Source organism: Salvelinus alpinus, chromosome 24, assembly GCF_045679555.1.
Source record: "Salvelinus alpinus chromosome 24, SLU_Salpinus.1, whole genome shotgun sequence".
Lineage (NCBI taxonomy): Eukaryota > Metazoa > Chordata > Actinopteri > Salmoniformes > Salmonidae > Salvelinus > Salvelinus alpinus.
Window position 1 is genome coordinate 24,393,403 of NC_092109.1, and position 20,859 is coordinate 24,414,261.

At 43.0% G+C, this 20,859-nt stretch overlaps 1 protein-coding gene across 2 annotated transcripts in view; it reads right to left on the bottom strand.

Annotated features, from left to right (window-relative positions):
* The window catches only part of LOC139552373 (leucine-rich repeat transmembrane neuronal protein 4-like), a 53,819-nt gene that overhangs the window by 23,764 nt on the left and 9,196 nt on the right, over window positions 1-20,859 (bottom strand). Inside the window, exon 2 of one of the 2 annotated variants that reach the window (XR_011670421.1) lies at window positions 6,430-8,143. Coding sequence is in view for 1 of the 2 variants with exons in the window: in XM_071364070.1 (XP_071220171.1) it covers window positions 6,501-8,143 (1,643 nt within the window). In the remaining variant the exon portion in view is untranslated. The remainder of the gene's footprint in view (window positions 1-6,429; window positions 8,144-20,859) is intronic. The other variant, XM_071364070.1, reaches the window with a different exon arrangement.

Below are 20,859 nucleotides of genomic sequence, written 5' to 3' on the forward strand. Positions count from 1 at the left end.
ACTTAAAGCCGATGAGGCAGAGAGAGCGAGAGAGAAAGGGGGGAGAAAGAGATGGAGAGGCAGTGGAGAATGAAAGCATTCTGTAAATGGTGTTTGGAGGAATGCCTGTCAAGTCGAACGGGACGTGAAGGGAAATTAGCCAAGGGAGGCCTTTGTCGGGCTGCGTGACATGCCCCCAGTCTTCAAAGCTGTTTGAGGGGAGGAGGGGCATCTCTGAAAGTCACTCTGTGCTGCAGGGTAGACCCGGTATGAAAGGGGACCCAATGGAGGACCCATGTATTTCCCCTAACACAAGATAGACATGAACAATACCTCAATACCTCACTGATTTGACACTGATTTTTATTAATGTGTCTGCCTGATGTAATATTATATTGGAACTTGGATCACAATGCAAAGATTCCGATATATTGTACAAGATCATGTCAGCAGCGATATCTAGAATCTAGATAAATATCCAGGGGTATGAAAACGAGATGATAGTTTATTTGAAATTAAAGAACATTTTACCTTCTTACATACGTATATATAGGGCTTTGAATAGGGGGCAGCTCTCTTTGAGTAGAGATGCAGATCAAAAAGGTAGTTATACCTGACTTGAAATCTTATGACATGGAAATATCTGACACAAAAATCCTAATACTGTACATTTATTTTTCAGTTTGAATTTCCACAGCCGTTGAGGTAGCCAGTAACCTGTTCCTAGCACTCGTATTGAGCAATATGTTCATAATCATAACAAACAAGATATCACACTAATAAACATACTGTAGCAAACTTAACCCAACACCTAGCGACCTCGTCAAGCCTGCTGCTGTCAAGCCAACATCTTAGGGCTACCCCCCAAATTCGCTACGATGGTGTCAGAAGTGGGATGGTGCCCTTGAGGCCATCGGAAAGGCGTGTACATGTGAGGGACTTGGTATACGAGAAGCAGTTCAATTTAGGTTTCAGATTAAAGGGAACATAAAACTGCTCATACGCTGGTGACTGTTAAGTGCCTTTAAACGGCCTATTCTGACCATATCCATTGAGGAAGCAGACAATGTTCAATCACTTAACAGATGACTGAAACAGTTCTATCCAGTAGTGGTGAGCGGAGAGTAGCTCATAATTTCCTGATGAGGAAAAGTGGCTTACTCAATTGAAGCAATGCACCATACTAATACTCAAACTATCATGCTGATTGAATGCTTATCATGATAAGCACTCTTCAATGTAAAATTATTCCATTAATTGCACCTAACTGCTGTTTTTCATCATAAAACCTTGTCTGTTATTTCCTGAGTGGTTCATTGTGTTTCAGCCAATAAGTTCAAATAGATCTCTGTTATGACTTCTACCATATGAAAAGGTAGTGTGACTATGCTCTCAGTTTGCTTATCTCAGTGCTATTTTCCATTACCACTGCCAAGAAAACACTAATTTATGACATTTATTTTCAAATAGAGAGAGGGGGGAATTGTACAGGTATTTAAATACAAATTCTAGTGTTTTGGAGCTGCCTGAATGTAAATCTCTTCTATTTGAGCTCTGGGGCAAAATGCATGGTCGACTTCTTCTCAATTATTAGAGTTTTGAGAAGGAAGAAGACTTAAGTCTGATTTAGTATGCAAGAGATATGCCTCCCTACAAGGGTCGTTCCACAAAATAAATCCCTTTTGTGACCCTTTACATATTTTAAATAAAACATTGATTTTAAAAGCCTGTTATATTAAATTAAGTGTCCTTTAATATAGACCACATTAAAAAACTAATTATATGAATAAAGACTTGCTAAAGTTCCGAAATTCAGCATTTTAACATGTTCCTCTGTGCACACTCTTGTGACTTCTCTGGATATTTTAACCTACTTAACCTCAACATTTCTCCAAGTTTTCACCATCATTGTAAAGCCCTAGTTATTTTGTTGCTTTGACATAGTCATTTCTGAAGATCATAACTATTTAATGTGCTTAGTGATTAATTTTAAGGTAAAAAAAAAACCTATCCCTCATTTTAAGGTCAACCCTGTTACGTGAACACTCTGTCTGTCGTATTCTCTCTCTCTTTGCTCTTGTTTCCTTATTAGGAGGCCGGTGGGCAGAGCCGGGAGGGTCGTCAGCGACATGGGAAACACCTGGGCCCGGGTGTGTCCCAGGATAAATAGACCTCTTCCCCGTTCATTGGGAGACTCTCTCCATGCAGACACACTATTGTTTATTTGTATATAGGTTACGTTAGTTAATAAATATATGTTGTTATTCCTTATCTCCACATTGTCTCCTTTTTTGTTACGGGCTTTGAGCCGGTTCGTGACAACTGAACTCTTGGTTTTAAAAATAAATACAAATAAAAATGAATTTCCTGAACCAACACTTCTAGCTCTGCTGATAACCACTTTATTGAGGAAAAGTGTACTTACTATGCCTGTGATATGTGGTTGTCCCAGCTAGCTATATTAAGATGAATGCACTAACTGTAAGTCGCTCTGGATAAAAGTGTTTGCTAAATGACTAAAATATAAAATATAAATGTAAAATATGGTGAAACTATTTATTTTCAAAAGGGAAAATCCAAAAAGTATACATCTTTTTTTTTCCAATAGTCCACTGTTGATACAGTCCCAAAATGTTTTGCATGTCAGCAGTCAAGTTTTCAAGATATTGTACTTACAAGAAGCAAAGTGTCACCGGCCACATCATCATGATGATACAAAACATCATCATTCTGAATTGAAGTTTTGGTGAGTCCGAACATGACCAAATTGAATCAGCCACAGAGGAAAAATCACACCATCTCTGATACTTTCTCCTCTGTGCTTTAATTGGGCTTTGACCCGGTATGCAGCATTCCTCTCTCATCCTGACTGTTTCTTATTTCATCACAGGCACAGTTGAGAGCGTGCCGCAGCTCCCAGTCTTTCTCACCGTTTTCCGTTGGGACTGCCTGCACCGCACTGAGCCATAATGAAAGGCACAGCCAGCTGTGCCGGCCGGCAATATGGCTCTTTCATCAAGTTAAACTGAGCTGACGCCTGCTCCTCAATTATTAAACGTTCACCGAAATGAGCAACAACATAACATAGAAAAAAAACTTCTGCAGACCCCCTTTAGTACTTTGCAGAGAACAGGGAGAAGAGTGTCTGTGTTTGAGGGGATGAGATTCACATTGTCACTGTAATTGGGAGAAACACATTTGTACTTCATTTCACTGCCATGTTTCCATGAAAAAAAAGAAAGTACAGGCCTTGCGATCCACTTACGGGAAAATCTATGCATTGTCTGAGAGAAACTCAGATTGAATTAAATGAAGTTCCAATCAGAAATAATATGCCAGCCTTCAAAGTTGAGTTAATCACACTGCAGGTAATAAGAGGTCTTTCTATCTCCATGGATTAAGGGTATAACGCGTTGACAGAGTGCAAAAATAATTAGTTACGCAACAGCTCTCCTTGTCATAGAGTTGCTTTGCCAGTCAGAGGAATTATAATGAATGGCTTGGTAGCTTGGTGCCTATAGGTGATTCATGTCATATTTCTGAAATAACTCATGAAACGGTAGGCATATAAAAAGTATTAGAAACGGTTTTGAGCAGAATAAAAATTTGAATTTGGCGCCATGGGAGTTCTGATATTAAATAAACGCCTTATTCCTTCAATAGAATTAATGATGTTGGAGGCTTACTGAGCAAAAATCTAAACTCTTGATAAAAAAATGTCGCAAACTGCAGTCAGCAGAAAGGATAATGTTGAATGTGATAATTAATATGGATAAGATGGGCTCTGTGGACTTGTTTTGCAGCACTGTCATAGAATCATTAATTCAACCTGTAAAACCACCGAGTGTGTCAGTTCATTTCCTCATTATACAAACCAAACATTTACAGGGTTTTAATTTTTGCTTCCTGTGATCTTTGGTTCCTTCCAGTGGAGTGTAATAAACAGATTACTTTCTGTAATTTTTTTCTCTCCTCCTTCCAAAACAGTTCCTCTCTGAACATAAATAATCCCCTTTTACGAAATCACTTCAGGTGAATATCCTTTTATAAAACAGCACATCTGTGTAGGAAAACATGCTTCCTGAGATCAAACGCAGACGCAGTGCGATGGCTGGTGATTGTAATTACCCTGGTATTGGGTATAAATAGGTGCCTCATCTTGGCAGGCCGGAGGGATCCATCCGCATTAATGAGCATTTCATAAGATTTGGGATTACACATATCGCTATGGCTCTTTTGAGATTACCATAAATCTTCCCAAAACAGGCGGGAGCTAATGCCCCTTCCACTATGCCCTCTACTATTTTACTAAACACACTGTTGAGTTAAGTGGCTGAAGAGATTAGGCTAAAGAGGGCCGTAGCTACTGCAGCCTGGCCGGCAGGTGGACCATGTGGCTCGTGCAGGGCCACTGAGGAAGTGAAATAAACCACCAGTAATGGGCATGCAGCCATGCGGACTGGGACCTCTTCTTTTTCTACTCTGCCACATAAGAGCACATGGAGCTCCAGTCGCTCTGTTATGGGGCATCCAACCGATGTTGATCAATACCTCATTAATCCATGTTGTGATTTGGCTTGAATCGATTTGGAGTTTGTTTTTTTGGCATCTCGTGAGGTGGAGAGCTAACCTTTCCAGTTTGGTCAAGATGGGGAAAGCTAGTGGCCTTAAGCTAACCCCTGCCCTGTCTTTCATTTTTGGCCTTGAAAGAAAGGCACCTATGGACGAAACATGCACACACACACACACACATTCACTTACTCACACACATTGAGTGTACTACACATAATAAACACATACAATCATATACAAACAAACACATATATAGTAGCAGTCAAAAGTTTGGACACACCTACTCATTCAAAGGTTTTTCTTTATTTTTACTATTTTCTACATTGCCCTGTTGAAAAAGAATTGATAGTCCCACTAAGCGCAAACCCGATTGGACGGCGTATCGCTGCAGAATGCTGTGGTAGCCATGCTGGTTAAGTGTGCCTTGAATTCTAAATAAATCACTGACAGTGTCACCAGCAAAACACCCCCACACTATCATACCTGCTCCTCCATGCTTCACGGTGGAAACCACACATGCAGAGATCATCCGTTCACCTACTCTGCGTCTCACAAAGACGCGGCAGTTGGAACCAAAACTCTCAAATTTGGACTCATCAGACCAAAGAACAGATTTCCACCAGTCTAATGTCCATTGCTCATGTTTCTTGGCCTAAGCAAGTCTCTTCTTATTATTGGTGTCCTTTAGTAGTGGTTTCATTGCAGCAATTCGACCATGAAGGCCTGATTCACGCAGTCTCCTCTGAACAGTTGATGTTGAGATGTGTCTGTTACTTGAACTCTGCAGCAGAAGTAACTCTGGGTCTTCCATTCCTGTGGCGGTCCTCATGAGAGCCAGTTTAATTATAGCGCTTGATGGTTTTTACGACTGCACTAGAAGAAACTTTCAAAGTTCTTGAAATTTTCCGCATTGACTGACCTTCAAGTAATTACCTTAAAGTAATGATGGACTGTCGTTTCTCTTTGCTTATTTGAGCTGTTCTTGCCATAATATGGACTTGGTCTTTTAACAAATATGGCCATCTTATGTATACCACCCTTACCTTGTCACAATACAAATGATTGGCTAAAATGCATTAAGAAGGAAAGAAATTCCACAAATTAACTTTTAACAAGGCACACCTGCTAATTGAAATGCATTCCAGGTGACTTCCACGTGAAGCTGGTTGAGAGATTGCTTTGATGACAGCTTTGCACAATCTTGGCAAAGGGTGGCTACTTTGAAGAACATAAAATATAACGTATATTTTGATATGTTAAACACTTTTTTGGTTACTACATAACTCCATATGTGTTATTTCATAGTTTTGATGTCTTCACTATTATTCTACAATGTAGAAAATAGTAAAAAATTCAGAAAAACCCCGGAATGAGTAGGTGCCTCCAAACTTTTACTGGTTCTGTATATCAAAGCATCCAGTGAGCCATGCCATGATGTCGTAGCAATGACTTGTGTGAGACCTTGAAACAGGAACAGTGTGCAAGTATACAGGATCTGTCACTGGAGCCATGCAAAAAGTGTGTGCATGATTAAGAATTGTGCTTCAAAACGCTGCTGAAGTGTAACGCTGAATAAAAATAAGCTGATTGGCAAATAAACTAAACAAACAAAAAAGTGAACAAAAGGTATTAAAGCCAATGACACATGTGGCAGTGCAATAATGTAGCTCTCTGAACCTGAGCTAGGTTACCGTTGCCTCCTGGTTCTAAATGTCATTTTCATGTTTCCAGTGTCCAATTCGATTTATGAATGAAAACTGCAGAAATAATTGGAAACATTCAAAGTTCTAAGTTGAGCATGTTATGAACCAAGAGTCAAGGGTGCTTAGCCCTGATTCAAAGTCTCTCTAAACAGTTCATGCCTGAAAAAGGATTTACCTCTCTCTCTTGAGCCTTTGTGTTTTTGCTTTTTGGGTTTTGTTTTTAAAGGCTGATGCGACGGGTCATACCTCGCATTCCCTGGAGCCGGAGATGGTGCAGGTGCAGGAGCCAGTCCCGTTGCCCAGCACCTCCAAGCCCTCCGGCGAGGCGGCCGGATTGTAGCTCATGTAATACTCCTGCAGCTGGGAGCTCAGGTTTTGCTCAGGCTCCGGGCTCTTTTTCCGCCGCTTGCGGCCCACCACGGAGCGCTGCTGCAGGAGCCGTGCCGCATTCGGGTAGCGCCTCCATAACACGTAGATGACGGTCAGGACGAGTGACATGGTGAAGAAGAGTGCCACGCTGCCCACCACCACCTTGTGGAAGGACATGTGCTCCGGCTCTGGGGGCTGAGTCACCACCAGGCTGCGGAGGGAGGGCGGAGCCCGTGGAGGGGAGTCTCTGGGGTCAATCCTTACCCGGCTGGGAAAAGTAGGCCGGGGGGGGGACTGAGGCCGAGGTGGGGGTAGGGGGGCCAGGGTGGTAGGTGGAGGCAGTGGTGGAAGTAGGCTGGTGGGAGCAGGGGTTGGGTCAGATGTCGTTTCAATGAAATCTGGGGTTGGTGAAGGGGTTTCTGTCTGGAAGTAATCAGTTTCCTCACAAATTCCATTGTTCCTCGTAGCCTCCATGATCTTCTCTCCCTGGAGCTGCTTTGGGCTGCTGCATATCATGGTCGTGTCTTTAGTGCCACGAAAGTTCCTCAGCCAGGCCACCAGGGGGCAGATGCCTGTCCCACAGTCCCACACGTTACCTGCAAGGTTGATAGAGTTTAGGGAGATCCATGCAGACACTGCCTCCTGGGACACGTTGGACAGCTTGTTGGACTCCAGGTTGAGGGTCTGGAGGTTAGGCAGGCAGTGGAACACGGCAGGGTCCAGGGTCTGGATCTCGTTGCCAGACAGATCCAGTTTCTGCAGCGTGTGCCAAGTCCAGGGAAGGCCCTGGTTGACTGCTCGGATGCGGTTCCACTGCAGGTAGAGCGCTCGCAAGTTAGCAAGACGTGGAAACAGAAAGAAGTTGATCCGGGAGAACTGGTTGTGCTCCAGGTGCAGCTCCATGAGCTTCTGTAACCCCAGGAAGGTGGTCCTGGTGAGGGCCCGGAGACGGTTGTAGCCCAGGTCCAGAAACTCCAGGCTGCGGCATTCCAGGAAGGCCCGGATGGGGACTAAGGTGAGGCCGTTGGAGCGCAAGTGGAGGTTCTGCAGCTTCTTCAGGCCGTGGAACTGCCCCGGCTGAAGCACCTGCAGCTTGTTGTAGGATAGGTCCAGGCTGCGGAGGTTGGGCACCCCGTGGAAGGTGGCGTTGTGGAGCTGAGAGATCTTGTTGGAGCTGAGGATCAGCTCTTTAAGCCTGCGAACCCCCTGGAAGACCCGACTGTCTAGAGAAGAGATCTGGTTGTGGTCCATGTAGAGCCAGAGGAGCTGGTTCAGGTGGGCAAACTGGTAGGGGAGCAGCGTGTGCAGGTCGTTGTAGCGAAGAGAGAGGCCCTGGCAGCCCACTGAGATGTTCTCAGGGACGTCCAAGAAGCCAGCAGACTCGCAGTGGACTATCTTCCCCTCACAACGGCAGCTGTGAGGGCAGGTGCGTTCACCAGAGCAGAGCGGCAGCATGGCCTGGAGGACGAGGAGCAGGAGGAGGATGGGGTGCGCCGGTCGTCCATCACACAGCCTGGAACCTACAGTTAGAGAGACAGAGAGAGAGAAGAAGCAGGCATGTTAGAGAGGAATTTTTACTAATGTTGATCCATGGAAATACCCATAAAAGGATAAATACTAATAATTGTATTTAAATTAGAGTACGTTTATCATGGCCACATTCAAGAAAGCTCCGTACATTGTAAAAGAACATTCTGAAAAATATTTGATTTGACATGAATACATATACTGTAAGTAAACACTTATACGTCATGTCAATTTTACATTGATATACAAGAAATGAGTACATTATCTATCCCATACCTTCAAGGTCTGTTGATAGACAGCAGTGAAAAAAACATGCCTACTTCATTTGCTATGACAAAGTGCACGCACACAATGTTTGTTTTGGGTAACTGGTGTGCTCTCTTTTCACCCCGGTAAACCTGTGCAGGGGTCTTTGTCTTCTGTTACAGCTTTTTACATTTCTAATGCTGAAGCAGACATTACACAGACTAAGAACATGCCCTGATAAACAGGAGACAAGACCCTACAAATAACACTCCTCTCAACCCCTCTGTGATTCAAAGCTTTGATCCTATTCTTTCTTTTCTTTGTTCTCTTTGTGCAGCAGACAGTAACGGGTTGTCCCCATTTTAAACCGTTTGCTGGGAAACAAGAACACCCGTAGATTTAGCTCTAATTGAGACACATTGCTGCCTGCTGTGTGATGTCGTCCCTTTGCACATAAAGACAGCGTGAAGTGACTGTGAGCAAAACGGCTGTGCAGGCAGGCTGAGGTAGCAACAGGATGGGGCTGTTCAGCTGAGCTCTCTCCTTAGACACACTCCGACCTGACAGCTTCTTATTCTAGTCTCTGGCCTGGTTGGTTTGGCAGTGGAAGGAACCACTTACTAGGGAGAATGGGGGTGTACTCTGGGCTGGTTTGACAGTGGAAGGAACAACTTACTAGGGAGCATATGGGGGCAGGGGTACTCTAGGATGGTTTGACAGTGGAAGGAACAACTTACTAGAGAGAATGGGAGGTATAATGATATATACCCATTGATTCTTTATTTTCTCCCTTTTTCTCCCCAATTTCGTGATATCCAAATTGGTTGTTAGTCTTGTCCCATTGCTGCAACTCCCGTACGGACTCGGGAGAGGTGAAAGTCAAGAGCTATGCGTCCTCCGAAACACCATCCCATCAAGCCGCACTGCTTCTTGACACACTGCTCGCTTAACCCGGAAGCCAGCCGCACCAATGTGTTAGAGGAAACACCGTACAGCTGGCGACCGAAGTCGCCCGCCACAAGGATTCACTAGAGTGCGATGGGACAAGGACATCCTGGCCAGTCAGACCCTCCCCTAACCCAGACAACGCTGGGCCAATTGTATGCCGCCTCATGGGTCTCCCGGTCACGGCCGGCTGTGACACAGCCTGGGATCAAACCCAGGTCTGTAGTGACTCCTCTCCACTCGGGAGGCCCCATACCCATTGATTCTTGAATAATATGACTTATAAATGCCTCATGAGTTTAGTTCAACTGTCACACACCATGAGAAGCCAAAATAAAAGCTTATTTTACCACAATGTTTGTAAACAATGTAAATGTAAACAAACACTGTATAGCCTTAAAACATGGTTAAAACTATCATTTTGAAATCATGGATGGTCAAATCAAATCAAAGTTTACTGATCATGTAAACAGATTTGTAGATGTTATCGCAAGTGTAGCAAAATGCTTGTGTTTCTCGCTCCAACAGTTTAGTAATAACTAGAAATCCAAAACAATACACAAAATCCAAAAGTAAAAAGGAATAAATTAAGAAATATCAGAACGAGCAATGTCAGAGTCCGGAATATATATAAAATGGTGTGTATGAACAGTATAGAAAAGGTGTGTACAGCAGTAGTTATATAGGATGAACCATGACTAGAATACAGTATATACATATAAAGCGGGTAAAACAGTATGTACACATTATTAAAGTGAACAGTGTTCAATGACTCTATGTACATAGGGCAGCAGTTTCTAAGGTACAGGGTAGAGAACCTAGTGGTAGCTGGCTAGTAACAGTGACTTAGATTTAGGGCAGGGTACTGGGCAGATGCCGGCTAATGGTGACTATTTAACAGTCTGATGGCCTGGAGATAGAAGCTGTTTCTCAGTCTCTCTGTCCCAGCTTTGATGCACCTGTACTGGTCTCTACCTTCTAGATGGTAGCGGGGTGAACAGGCTGTGGTTCGGGTGGCTGAGATCTTTGATGATCTACTTGGTTTTCCTGTGACACAGAGTGCAGTAGATGTCCTGGAGGGCTGGCAGTGTGCCCCCAGTGATGCATTGGGCAGACTACACCACCCCCTGTAGAGCCCTGCGGTTGCGGACGGTGCAATTGCCATACTGGGCGGTGATACAGCCCGACAGGATGCTCTCAATGGTGCATCTGTAGAAGTTTGTGAGGGTCTTACGGGCCAAGATGAATTTCTTCAGCTTCCTGTGGTTGAAAAGGCACTGAGAAGCTGTTTATCAGTCTCTTGGTCCCAGCTTTGATGCATCTGTACTGTCTCTGCCTTTTTAGATGGTAGTGCTTCCTCTCCTCTGCAGCCCTGTCGATGTGGATGGGATCGTGCTTTCTCTGCATTCTCCTGCAGTCCACGATCAGCTCCTTTGTTTTTGTTTTTTCTGGCACCACTCTGGCAGGGGTCTCACCTCCTCCCTGTAGGCTGTCTCGTCATTGTTGGTAATCAGGCCTATCACTGTTGTGTCGTCAGCAAACCTGATGATTGACTTGGCCACGGAGTCATAGGTGAACAGGGAGTACAGGAGGGGGCTGAGCACTTACCCCTGTGGGGCCCCCGTGTTGAGGATCAGCGTAGCAGAGGTGTTGTTGCCGACCTTCTTCACTTGGAGTCGGCCCATCAGGAAGCCCATGACCCAGTTGCACAGGGAGGGGTTCAGACCCTTAGGGGGTTCAGCTTAATGATGGGCTTGAAGACTGAGCTGTAGTTGATGAACAGCATTCTTACAAAGGTATTTCTCTTGTCCAGGTGGGATAGGGCAGTGTGCAGTGTGATGGCGATTGTGACGTCCATGGATCTGTTGGGGTGGTATGTGAGTTGTAGTGGGTCTAGGGTGTCGGGTAAGGTGGAGGTGATATGGTCCTTAGCTAGCCTCTCAAAGCACTTCATGATGACAGATGTCTTCACTATTATTCTACAATGTAGAAATAGTTTTAAAAAACTGGAATAGGTGTGTCCAAACTTTTGACTGGTACTGTACTGTACTGTGGTTTTGCCTCTTTGATTGCCTTACAGAGGTCATAGATGGTCTGTTTGTACACGTCCATGTTCCCAGTCACCTTGCCATGGTTGAATGTAGTGGTTCACACTTTCAGTTTTGGGAGAATGCTGCCATCTATCCACAGTTTTTGGTTGATTGGGAACAACATTCTCTATCGACTTCCTGCTGAATCCAGTCAGTGTTTACGTCAATATTATTCTCAGAGGCGACATGAACATTTCCCAGTCCGCATGATCAAAACAATCTTGAAGCATAGATTCCGAGTGGTCAGACCAACGTTGTGCAGTCCTTACTTCGTGTGCTTCCTGCTTAAGTTTCTGCCTATAGGTGAGGAGGAGCAGAATGGATGCAATGGCTACAGGGCGAGGGAGGGCCTTGTAGCCATCCCGGCAGGGAGAGTAGCAATGATTCAGTCCATGATGCGCGTGTAGGACAGGAGGTGTCTTGATAGAATTTCGCGTTTTCCTCAGATTTCGTTTATTAAAGTCCCAGGTTACAATAAATATGGCCTCAGGTTACATGGTTTCCAGTTTGCACATAGTCCAGTGTAGTTCCTTTAGAGCCATTGTGATGTTGTCTTGGGGAGGAATATACACGGCAGTGACAATGACCCAAAAAATTATCTTGGGAGGTAATGTGGTCGGCATTTGATGGTGAGGTATTCCAAATCCGGAGAGCAAAAGGACTTGAATTGCTGTACGTTACCACAATCACACCATGAATTGTTAATAATGAAACAAACCCCTCTGCCTTTCTTTTTCGCAGAATGTTTGTTCTTCCTGTCCCGGGGATAATATATCCGGAGAGACCCATGATTCCGTAAAACAGAGTATGTTACAGTCCCTGTCGTCTGTCTCTCTGTAAGGAGATCCTCACCCTGAGATCGTCTACTTTAGTGTCCAGGGACTGAACGTTAGCGAGTAATGTACTTAGAAGTGGTGGATGATATGCACGCCACTTGAGTCTGACTAGGGCCCTACTTCTTCTTCCTCTTTTCCGGCGTCAGCGTTTCGTTGCAGTCCCCGGGATGAATAGAGCTGCCTCGGGAATTCAGGGAAGTCGAATTTCTGCTCGAATTTCTGGTAAGTGACCACGATCTAATATCCAAAAGTTCTTTTCAGCTTTAGGTAATAATACAAGTAACGTTCTGAGCAAATAATGTAAGAAAAAACACACACAAAAGAAATACTGCAAAGTTGTCTAGGAGCTAGAAACAGGGTGAACATGTGATATTACAGTTCTTTCATCCATAGCTCTGTCTATGAATTTGAAAGTTGTTACATTTCTCTAGGCCCATCCCTCAGATTTATACCAAAACAGAGGCGGGATGTCCGCTTTGTGATTAAATTAAGGATTATAGCCTCAGACATGTCATTGGATTCCCTTGAGCACTGATGTGTGTCCATGAAGTGGCCCCTTCAGCTGAATTGCTGCTTCAGTTATCAAGGAGGTCTGTAGTCTACGGATGGATGACTGCGTGTGAGATCAGATGCTCTGTACAGTACATTGACATGGTGCCTAGGCTTGTGCGGTATACCGCAGTATATACAGTATACCAGGGTATTTGGAAATAGTAATGGGATAGTTTTTCAATACCTTCAATACCATTTAAACTATTTCTTTGAAGTTTTAAAAATGTATTTTAATATTTGTAGCTACTTTTAATGTAAATACCTACAGTCAACTTGTGCAATACGTTAGGAGATAAAGCAGATTGCGTTCTTCATTTCACCTATCACATAATTTTTCAATTTGAACCCTACCGGTAGTCCCCAGTCACATGGTGTTTGTTTACAAGTAGACAAGGACAACAGACCAGATCCTTGTGAGTCAGTCACTGCAGCACACGCCAGGTGATCTACCTACAGTATAGAATCTTATAACTATTAAGTTAACGGTCTAAAATGTGCTAAATGCTCTGCAGTTGTGCATTTGGTTTGCTTATTTAGTAGCTAGTTGTCTAGCTAAGTGGTTAGCTTCTTGCAAAATCAAGCTTATCTTGGTAACAGCAGGGAATCACCTCCCTTGCTGTCTAATATTTTTTTGTGCGTGCAGCAAACTCTGAGTAGCATTTTTTAGTTACTTGTATAACTTTAGGAGCTGGGATGTCTGTCCTGCAAATAGTTTGTCAGAGACTGTATAAAATGATTGCAATGCGCTCTTTAGCATTTAGCTAGCATTCGCTATAGAATTTTACATGTACTTGTTAGTGTTGCTAATCTTCGGATTACAGTGGCACAGTGGGGTTTGAAAATAGCACCCCTTGTGTTCAGTGCCGGTATTACCGAGTATCCTGAGATGGCAAAATGTCAGTATGAAGGTATGACAAGTCTAATGTGGCCCCTGATCAGAGCAGCCAATTTTCTAGAGCAGTGTTCCTCACTCGATATCCGTGAGGACATAAAGGTGCAACTATTATCTATTGACTGTCCTAATTACCACACCATGCCACTGATGAATGCTAGATATCATGCCCTGGACTTGAGCACAATGAAACTATTGAATATTGAAACTTAAATGTAAAATGTACATTTATGTTCTAAGTCATTTAGCAGACACACTTACACAGAGCAACTTACAGTTAGTGCATTCATTTTAAGGTAGCTAGGTGAGACAACCACATATCACAGTCATAGTAAGTAAAAAAAATCATGAGATAAAATATTATCTTTTGCAGCTGTTTAAGAAAATTAAACTTAAAAAGACTATTTCCAGTAAGTGCAGGTTTTCCTTTTTCCAATGGAATATCAATCTCTCATTTGAAATGTCCTAACCTATATGGTATAACCACAGCTCACTGATGAAAAGATGTATTGTTTTCATGATTTCATGTTTTTTTAAATGCAGTACGTGTCTGGGCTTTGAATTGCATTTACATTCTGTGCTCCCTCAGTATTTGATCATGTTCTGACCTTGGTGGTTTGAGAGGCCAGACTATTGCCGTACATTGGCTTTAGTGTCTATTAAGTTCTTTCTGTTTCTTTGTGTCCAGTGGTGTTAGTAACAGAACTGGACATGCACTAGACATGAAGAAACAGAAGCCTATTTGGAGCCTGTTACCACTCTGAACAGAGTTCTTACTTGGTCTTGGATGAATAAATGCGCTGATGCCTTGTTTTATCCTTCATCTCACAGTCCTTTGGTTCTGGCTTTCAGTTGCCTTTCACCCATGTAAACTTGTTTAAACTCTGACTAACAAGTATGGTCACAAAATGATCAGTATCCAATTTGAGGCTGCATTTGATCAGTCACCCATTGCAGCCCCGAACAATCCTGATATTCTGAGGCATCAAAATTAAATCCATTACAGGAGAGGCAATTTCCTCCTATAATCTCTTTTCCCATGATTCTCTGACTCATAGTTGGAGGAAAAACTCCTCTGTGAGAGAAAATCACGCAGCCTCCAATACTTCTTGCAGTTTCTGAAATTATGATTCAAACTGTGTATTGGAAATGATGATTCAAGCTACTGTGTAAATGAAGCCCTGAGGTCATTAAACCAATACAGTATGCCAGGGCCCTCACCTTCATTAAGAGTACACCAACAGAGCTGGCCAAGCATCCACTGCAATTTACAGACTCATCACTTTCAACTAAATGGTAATTCCATTGGTACGGTTAGCATGTCCCTCCGAGAGCCTACAGAGAACCCTCTCTCCTATTAGATCACTTACACACCATTTGGTGGCTTGCATGAGCACACGTGCCGATCCATAGGGAGGAAATCAATAGACACACCTGGACATCCGGGAACATTCCCCAGATGTAACATATAATCTGGGGCAGGACCATTTTTCCCCATGCTTTGGGCTCATTGACATCTCCGCATGACGGCTACGCTAATTAGCACACGGCGGCACAACATAGATCTCAAAACGGACGTGGAGCGATAAAACCCACCCTAGTGTCTAGGGCTTTTAAAGAGCGCCTGGCAGAGAGACGTGGCCACGCGTCTCAGATTGATCATCAGGTCATTACTGGTCATTAAACGTGACATCCTGTTCAGCCGTAACCTGATTTTCCCTTATCACATGGATCTGACATAATATAGGGCCTGCCAGGAGTCCACCTTTCCAAGGTGGGGCTAATGCTCTCTAGAAACCACTTGCCTGACAGAGATTAATCAACAAGCCTATTAGATAAATAGAGTAAAACAAATTGTTATGCCCCTGCCTGCCTCTGTAGGCATACCGAGGGGAATTAAGAAAGAACATGAGAGGTGCAATGACAAAGGACTACAATGACTTACAGACACAGAGACATGCACACACACACACAGAGCGTACACACACACTTATTTTATATTCATCACGATGCCTAGCTAACATAACCATGACATAAAATAGTCTGAGCCAGGTTTTTATCTGGCACCCTCTCTATCCAATGATATAATGCTACACTTAGAGACTACGGCTACTTTTCCATCTGATTTTGGGATGAACACATTGAGCTTGTGCCTCCCAGTGCTCTACTTCTGCCACAATCATCAGTGAGAGGAACATCTCATAAAAGGATGAACACTGGCAGCTCAACTTATTCTAATGCCATTTTCAACCGCAACATTCTACTTCAAGGCCGTTGCAGAATGTTAGTACATTCCACAGAACCTTCTTTTCATAGTCGAAGGCATGAAACAAGGTTCTGGTGTAAGCATAGCTACCACATCAGGGTTGCGCTGCAAATAAAAAGGTATCCAAATTCCTCCAGCTTTTCCCTGTTGCTAAAATACTGTAAATTGATGGCATCGAGCTCCTCCAAGGTCAGTTCATTTAAAAGCAACTAATTTAAAATCATCTAAAACAGAGGTTGGCTCTTTCATAAGACTGAGTTGGATTCTGGCGGCCACGGCAGAGTCAGCTGTCATCTTCCTTGGCGGGGCGACAAGTTGATATTTCATTTGAATGCACAGTGCTCTTGTGGTGCGCTGACACAAAGGCTATTACCCAGAGTGCCCATGTTAATAGAGCGGCCAGCACCGTGAGAGCTGCACCGTGGAGCACTTCAGAGAACCCAAAAATATTGCATATAGCCTAAGCCCTCAGCATATAACATGGGTCAGATACGGTATAGGATGTCTAAAAAAAACAACTTATTCAATCACACTCAGTAATAGATTTCCTGGATAAGTATAAATCAATATGGACATTGAACTTCTAGCAATGGGGAAATAAAATGTGGTCTTAAGATAACATGGCTCAAAATGGTTTATTTGTAATGTGTCTTTGAAATGAAGAATAAGATACTCAATTTGTATGTTAAGAGCTCCGTAAAAAACGTCAATGTCAGTGATTATCACTGGTGTGAAGTACGTAAGTGCTTCTACACCTGCATTGCTTGCTGTTTGGGGTTTTAGGCTGGGTTTCTGTATAGCACTTTGTGACATCAGCTGATGTAAGAAGGGCTTTACAAATGAATTTGATTGATTAAGTAAAAATACGTTGTCGTTGTTTGGGGTATCTGAAATGTACTTTACTATTTATATTTGAAAATTGTTATTTTACTTCACTACATTCCTAAAGAAATTTCTGTACTTTTTACTCCACACATTTTCCCTGACACCCAAAAGTAGTCGTTACATTTTGAATGCTTAGCAGGACAGGAAAATGGTTGAATTCACACACTTATCACAAAAACATCCCTGGTCATCCCTGCTGCGTCTGATCTGGCGGACTCACTAAACAGATGCTTTGTTTGTAAATTAAGTCTGAGTGATGGGGCGTGCCCCTGGCTATGCATAAATAAAATAAAATGGCGCTGTCTGGTTTGCTTAATATAAGGACATTGAAATGATGTATACTTTTACTTTTGATACTTACGTATATTTAAAACCAAATACTTTTAGACTTTTACTCAAGTAGTAATTTACTGGATGACTTTCACTTTTACTTGAGTAATTTTCTACTAAGGTATCTTTACTCAAGTATGACAATTGGGTACTTTTTCCACCACTGGTGATTATGAACCAGGTAGTTTGGGTCCTGGATGCTGATTGGCTGAAAGCAGTCTTATATCAAACATAAAAAACTGGGTGGTTCGAGCCCTGAATGCTGATTAACTGACAGCTATGGTATATCAGACTGCATACCATGGGTACGACAAAACATAGATTTTTACTGCTCTAATTACGTTGGAAACCAGTTTATAATAGCAATAAGGAACCTCAGTGGTTTGTGGCATATGGCCAATATACCACTGCTAAGGGCTATATCCAGGCACTCCGCGTTGCATCGTGATTAAGAACAGCCCTTGCCGTGGTATATTGGCCATAGACCATACCACCTCGGGCCTTATTGCTTAAGTAGAACATCTCTGGTATTCTACCCTGAGCTGCTGCATACATGTAAACATGCTCTCCTCTATAGTGGGTAGTTACCAGGGGTTAAAAGAATAACAAAATGGAGGACTATTAAAAACAGCAAGATCAAACACTTCCTTTATAGTACATTACCCCAGGCTAACTCAAGGTCTCTGGTGTTAAGGTTAGTGAGTGGATAAGGAAAGTAATGGACGCAAGAGAATCCACAGTCTAGAATCATCCATTGTTAGTGTCTCTTTGCGACACAAGAGCAGACAGCTTAAAGTATGTATTAGTGCTGAGTAGTGTTGCACGGTATTCTTTTGATGCTAGAACATGAAAAACGGTTCGGTACTAGAATTGTTGTTACTTTCAGTACTTCTGTCAAATGTGTCTCACGTCAGATACGGATTGAGAGGATGGAGTCTGTCTAGTAATTTGTCTGAGTATTTTCAGGGGGATCAGTAGTAAGCTAGCCAGGCTACTTGAACATGCAGTTGACACAGCAAGAGCAACTTTTGAAGAGCAAGCGAGAAAGGGAGAAAATGTTGACAGCATGACTTCTAACAAAATCATTATCTCTCGCCCGCATCTAGTTTACAAAACTGTCTCCAGAAGTGAACTACGGTAAGGATGATGAGGGCCAGCCCACCAAAACAAATAAGAAAGAGGTGTTACAAAGCAGTACAGCGCAAGTGAGGTTTAGTTCCAAAACGACATAAAAACTATTTTACAAATGACATTTGCACTGTAACGTTATTCTTCTAAATTAAAAAAATATCAATGACGACAGATAATTGGTTCGTATGACATTACATTTTTTTCCTTTTTTTGTCATTTAGCAGACACTCTTATCCAGAGTGACTTACAAATAGTGCAATCATCTTAAGAGGTGGCCTGCTGGAGGTCATTTTGCAGGGCTCTGGCAGTGCACCTCCTTGCACAAAGGCGGAGGTAGCGGTCCTGCTGCTGGGTTGTTGCCCTCCTACGGCCTCCTCCACGTCTCCTGATGTACTGGCCTGTCTCCTGGTAGCGCCTCCATGCTCTGGACACTACGCTGACAGACACAGCAAACCTTTTTGCCACAGCTCGCATTGATGTGCCATCCTGGATGAACTGCACTACCTGAGCCACTTGTGTGGGTTGTAGACTCCGTCTCATGCTACCACTAGAGTGAGCGCACCGCCAGCATTCAAAAGTGACCAAAACATCAGCCAGGAAGCATAGGAACTGAGAAGTTGTCTGTGGTCACCACCTGCAGAATCACTCCTTTTTTGGGGGTGTCTTGCTAATTGCCTATAATTTCCACCTTTTGTCTATTCCATTTGCACAACAGCATGTGAAATTTATTGTCAATCAGTGTTGCTTCCTAAGTGGACAGTTTGATTTCACAGAAGTGTGATTGACTTGGAGTTACATTGTGTTGTTTAAGTGTTCCCTTTATTTTTTTGAGCAGTGTATTTACCATATCATATGGAGACAGAAACAAAAACCTTTTACCTTATCATAAGTAGACATAATTGCAAAATTTCCAATAGAAATTTAAAAAGCTATTTAGTTATGAATTGAACTTTAATTAAATGAGTTGACTCTTCACATGGGATGATTTCACTGAACAACAAAAGAAAAGGATTATTGAATGATCCCAATGATCCATTGTATCTCCCCCCAAAAAATTCAACATACATCTTTAAAATGATAGTCCAGAAACTAAAGCTTTGGTTGTCTTCCTCTCAGGCTTCCATGTTTTCTCTGTGGACCTCCTCAATGTACACCTCTTGAACATCAGACTCTGAGGCCTCATCTTCACTGTCACTTTCAACCTTGTTGAGGATGGCTCGTTGTCAGGCTCAAAAAGCCTCACATTTGCCCGGATAGCCACCAATTTTTCAACACTTGTATTGGTCAACCTGTTGCGTGCTTTGGTGTGTGTGTTCCCAAACAAGGACCAGTTGCGCTCTGAGGCGGCTGATGTTGGTGAGATTTGGAGGATGATGGAGGCAACAGGGGAAAGCGCCTCAGATCCACAAAGTCACTTCCACCAGGTGGCTGATGAGATATGTTGGCACGACTGCCATATTGCATCTACATCCCAAAGCCCTTGCTTGGAAGTGTACTTCGCCAGACTGCCAAGAACCTTGCCCTCATCCAGGCCAAGGTGGAGAGACACGGTAGTGATGACACCATAGGCCGTGTTGATCTCTGCACCAGACAGGATGCTCTTGCCAGGATACTTGGGCTCCAACATGTACGCTGCGGCATGTATGTGCTTCAGGTAGAAGTCTTCACTCTTTTTGATATTTCAGAACTGCAGTTTCCTCTGCTTGGAGCAACAGTGAAGTGGGCAGGGCAGTACAGATTTCTTCTCTGAACATCAGACAGGATGACATTGTCTCCCTCAATTCGTGCAATGGCTACTGCTATAGGTTTCAGGAGTTTCAGGCTGCTTACCACTCTCTCCCAAAATACACCATCCAGGAGAATCCTCTTGATGGGGCTGTCCATATTGGCAGACTGTGATATGACCATTTCTTGGAGACTCCTTCCCCTCCAGGAGACTATCAAACATGATGACAACACCACCCCAACGGGTGTTGCTGGGCAGCTTCAATGTGGTGCTCTTATTCTTCTCACTTTGCTTGGTGAGGTAGATTGCTGCTATAACTTGATGACTATCCATTGTTTTATGCACTTGGCCAGATGATTCTGCATCTTTGTTGCATTCTTCACATATGATTTGGCACAGTATTTGCAAATGTACACAGCTTTTTCTTCTACATTAGCTGCAGTGAAATGTCTTCACACATCAGATAGTGTGGCATTTTCTGTGGCATTTTCCTATAAAGATTTTAAAAAGGAGTAATAAAAAAACGAATACAATTCCATGTACAGATAAATAGTTAAGCAGTTAGATTAAACAACTATTTTGTAAGATAAATGTTTTAAAATGAAACATGTATGGAAACAGGTGAATTAACACTCTTCAGTTAGCAGGCTCAAGCAAGCTAAAACCCACATGGTAGCAAAAAGTAACTAGCAGAAATTGTTAACAAGTTAGAAATTATTTGAACACACTTTGCTGTAGGCTACTATTTACTAGTTCATGTAATCATGTATGTCATATAAAATATATTCACCACACCCAGTATTGTAATCA